Source organism: Silene latifolia, chromosome Y (assembly GCF_048544455.1).
Source record: "Silene latifolia isolate original U9 population chromosome Y, ASM4854445v1, whole genome shotgun sequence".
In the NCBI taxonomy this organism is placed as follows: Eukaryota; Viridiplantae; Streptophyta; class Magnoliopsida; order Caryophyllales; family Caryophyllaceae; genus Silene; species Silene latifolia.
The window spans coordinates 472372710-472377190 of NC_133538.1; the positions used below are offsets into that span (position 1 = coordinate 472372710).

At 46.2% G+C, this 4481-nt stretch overlaps 1 protein-coding gene across 1 annotated transcript; it reads right to left on the reverse strand.

Annotated features, from left to right (window-relative positions):
• Window positions 1–319: 319 nt before the first annotated feature.
• Window positions 320–4042, reverse strand: LOC141632968 (uncharacterized). The gene is made up of 8 exons (XM_074445466.1): window positions 3893–4042; window positions 2756–3507; window positions 2550–2683; window positions 1791–1913; window positions 1305–1642; window positions 987–1183; window positions 728–902; window positions 320–553 (listed from the first exon to the last, which is right to left on the reverse strand). The coding sequence occupies exons 1-8, from the start codon at window positions 4040–4042 to the stop codon at window positions 320–322; spliced, it is 2103 nt and encodes a 700-aa protein (XP_074301567.1).
• Window positions 4043–4481: the final 439 nt, after the last annotated feature.

Consider the following 4481-nt stretch of genomic DNA (forward strand, 5'->3'; position numbering starts at 1 on the left):
CGTGGTTGGTAACTGGACTAGCTAACGTGACTTCGTTCAGTTAAACCCGTCTCAACAAGTTACGAATAACTCGATCTTACGATATCAATACGACTAAACGATTAACTCGACTCAATTAGCGATATAAAATACGGAGTATTACAGTCTTCCCCCCTTAAAATGAACTTCGTCCCGAAGTTCGCTCATCTATCAAACCCCCAAGTATCACTGTGGGTACCAGAACAGATTTCCTAATGTAGATAACTCATGGATTTAGGCCCATAAAACAAAATGTTACATTCTACCCTCCTAAAAAGAAAGTTACGCCCCGGAACTTACCTCATGCAAACAGGTGTGGATAGCTTTCCCTCATGGAAGCCTCAGTCTCCCATGTAGCTTCCTCAACATTGTGGTTAGTCCACAAGACTTTCACCAAAGCTGTCTCTCCATTCCTGGTCTTCCTCACTTTCCTGTCCAAAATCTCCTTAGGTGTCTCCAGATAGGACAACTGCTCATCCACCTCGATCACCTCAGGTCTCAACACATGTGATGGATCGCTCAAGTACCTCCGCAACTGGGAAACATGAAAGACATTGTGAACTCTGGCTAATGCTGGTGGCAAAGCTAAACGGTATGCCACCTCTCCAACTCTGTCCAAAATCTCATAAGGTCCGATGAATTTCTGACTCAGCTTTCCTCACTTTCCGAACCTCATAACTCCCTTCATCGACGACACTTTGAGTAGTACCTTCTCTCCCACCTCTAAAGAAATTTCACTTCTTCTAGTGTTAGCATAGCTCTTCTGTCTGTCCTGAGAAGCTCTCATCTTTTGCCTGATAATTTGTACCTGTTCAACCATCTCCTGAATCATCTCTGGCCCCAAAACGACAGCGTCAAATCGATCATCCCAACGCACAGGACTCCTGCATTTCCTACCATAAAGTGCCTCAAATGGAGCCATCCCAATGCTAGCGTGATAACTGTTGTTGTAAGAAAACTCGATCAACCCCAGTCTGTCTTCCCAAGATCCGCCAAACTCTAGAACACAAGCTCTCAACATGTCCTCGAGGGTCTGAATAGTCCTCTCTACCTGACCGTCAGTAGCAGGATGGAAAGCGGTACTCATCTTCAGTTGAGTACCCATCAATGATGCATTCTCGCCGAACTTGGATAGAAACACGGAATCTCGTTTGGGAGACGATATCTTTAGGCACACCATGCAACTTTACCACATACTGAACATAAGCCTTAGCCAACTCAGCCTTACTCCAAGTATCCTTCATGGGAATAAAGTGAGCTGACTTGGTCAACCTGTCGACGATCACCCAAATCATGTTGTTACCTCTTTGAGTCCGAGGCAACCCGACGATGAAGTTCATGGATATACTCTCGCACTTCCACTCTGGCACATCTAGCGGCCGAACTTTCCCCTGTGGTCTCTTGTGCTCACCCTTCACCCTCTGGCATGTCAAACATCGAGACACGAACTCAGCGACTTCCTTCTTCATATTAGGCCACCAGAATGTCTTCTTGAGATCCTTGTATAACTTATCCCCTCCAGGATGTACAGAATAAGGAGTAGCATGTGCCTCAGTAAGAATTTTCTTCTTCAGTTCCTCATTAGCTGGCACACACCACCTCTGTCCAAACCTCAAGCTCCCATCTGAATGAATACTGAATTTAGAGTAAGGTTCTGTACCTGTCTTGCTCTACCGCATTGCGCCATTTCTGAATCCTAGCATCCTCTTTCTGTAGCTCTCGAATCTCCTCGTACAATTCCGGCTCAACTGTCATATCTCAAATGGTCTCACCTCGTCGGATCATGTAAATCCCCATCTTCCTTAGCTCACCAAGCATCCTCACCCTGGATCTGGCACTGATCAGGGCATGGATAGACTTCCGACTCAAAGCATCAGCTACGACATTCGCCTTCCCTTCATGATAGAGTAGGTCCATGTCATAGTCACCAATCAACTCCATCTATCTCCTCTGTCTCATGTTCAGCTCCTTCTCAGTATAGATATACTTCAGGCTCTTGTGATCAGAAAATACCTTGAAAGTCGCTCCATAGAGATAATGCCGCCACAACTTAAGAGCAAACACCACGGCTCCAAACTCTAGATCATGGGTAGGGTAATTCTCCTCATAGGTCTTCAACTGTCGAGAAGCGTACGCGATCACCTTCCCGTTCTGCATCAACACACACCCTAACCCTTTCTTGGAAGCATCAGTATACACTTCGAAGTTATCATTCCCGTCTGGCAAAGCAAGGATAGGAGCTGTGGTTAGGCGCTCTTTAAGTGTCAAGAAAGCCTGCACACAACTCCCGTCCCAAACAAACCTGTTCTCCTTCCTCATTAGCGATGTCAAAGGTTTTGCTATCTTCGAAAAGTCTTTGACAATTCTCCTGTAATATCCGGCTAGTCCCAAGAAGCTTCGAATTTCACCCACATTCTTTGGGCTCTGCCATCTAGTCACAGCCTCGATCTTGCTAGGATCCACTGACACCCCCTCTTTGGAAATCACATGCCCCAGAAAGGCAACTTTCTTCAACCAGAACTCGCACTTACTCAATTTGGCATACAACTGATTCTCTGCCAAAGTCCTCAACACTATCCTCAGATGTTCCTCGTGCTCTTCCTCATTCTTGGAGTAAACCAGTATATCATCAATGAATACAACCACGAACTTGTCAAGATAAGGACTGAACACCCGATTCATTAGGTCCATAAACACAGCTGGCGCATTGGTCAATCCGAAGGGCATGACCACGAACTCATAGTGTCCATATCTAGTTCTGAATGCATTATTAGGAATATCTTCGTTCTTTATCCTCAGTTGGTTATAACCCGACCTCAGATCAATCTTCGAGAACACTCCAGCCCCACTGAATTGGTCAAACAAATCATCGATCCTTGGCAATGGATATCGGTTCTTGATAGTCACATTATTCAACTCTCGGTAATCCTCACACAGCCTCAAACTTCCATCCTTTTTCTTGACAAAAAAGACAGGTGCTCCCCACGGTGAAACACTGGGTCGAATATAACCCTTCTCAGCCAATTCATCAAATTGCTTCTTCAATTCCTCCATCTCTTTCGGTCCCATACGGTATGGTGGTTTAGAAATAGGTCCAGCTCTCGGCTTTAGATCAATGGAAAAGTCAACGTTGCGCTTAGGTGGTAGCCCAGGAATCTCTCCCGGAAATACCCCCTCAAAGTCTCTCACCACAGGTATGTCAGAAATCCTAGGGGTCTTAGACTCTCTATCCCACATCTGACACAATATCAACTGGTCTCCCTTCCTCAGACTCGATTTTAGGGTATTTACAGAAATAAATTTGACTTTGGGTTTGACCATGTATCCCTTGTAGGTTACTCTGACTCCCTTAGGTCCTCGCAAAGATATTTTGTTTTGGTAACAGTCAATGAAAGCTTTGTACTTCCCCAACCAATCCATCCCTAGAATCACCTCGAAACCACCCAATGGAAACTCCATAAGGTCACAGTGAAAGATAACCTCCCCAATCTGGATAGGTACACTAGTATAGATTCTATCACAAGACACAGACTCTCCCGAGGGTACTATAACAGAATCGACCACTCTATCATATGCAGTAAGGTTCTAGGCTCTAACATGCTCCCTAGATATTAATGAATGTGTAGCACCAGAATCGAATAACACAAAGGTGGGTTTAGAGTTGACAAGAAATGTACCAGTCACGACATGGGCATCCTCCTTTTTGCTTCCTTCCCCATGGCAAAGAGCTTGCCACTGGACTTAGCTCGCATCGACTCGATGAAGCGGTATTGGGCGCTTGTTCCCCTCGTTCTGGTTCCTCCGGAAGTTACCACCCCATTTGGCCTGGTTTTTGGCTCGGTTCGATAGTTGTTGTAGCTTCCTTGATAGTTACATTTGCTCTAGATCGGGCACCTCCTCCATAGCCGATGTTAGGAGTACGGTAGTTGTTGTACCCTCGATCCCTGCTGTTCGAGATCCACCGAACCGGATGTAGGTGTTCGGAAACCCCAGCATTGGTTTCCTCCGAACTTGGCACTCCCATTTCTTGTGCCCCAACTTCCCTGACCAAAACAAGTGACCCCGGACGCATTACCTCCAATACTAGCACCTCTCAGAATCGCCTCCGCTTTGATTCCTCATCCCCAGGAGCACTATTGGTGGAGTATCCACCGAACTTGCCTGAATTCGACTTCTTGGCCCCGAGATTATCACCGTGGTTTTCGCCTTCCTCTTCTCGCCTTTTCCTTTCTTATCCTCCGGATCTGCTCGGAGAGCCTCTCAAGAACACCACCCTCGGGTAGATGTCCCGAACGGTGGTAGGTAGAGCCGTGAGCCTCTTCTTGATATCTACCGTCGGTCCCCTCTCAAACCTCATAGCCGCATGATGGTCTCGTTCTTAGCAAATTCATCGATATATGATGCCAACAAAGAAACTTCCTATGGTATGTGTCCACCGTCATGTCCTCTGTCATCTTAAACGT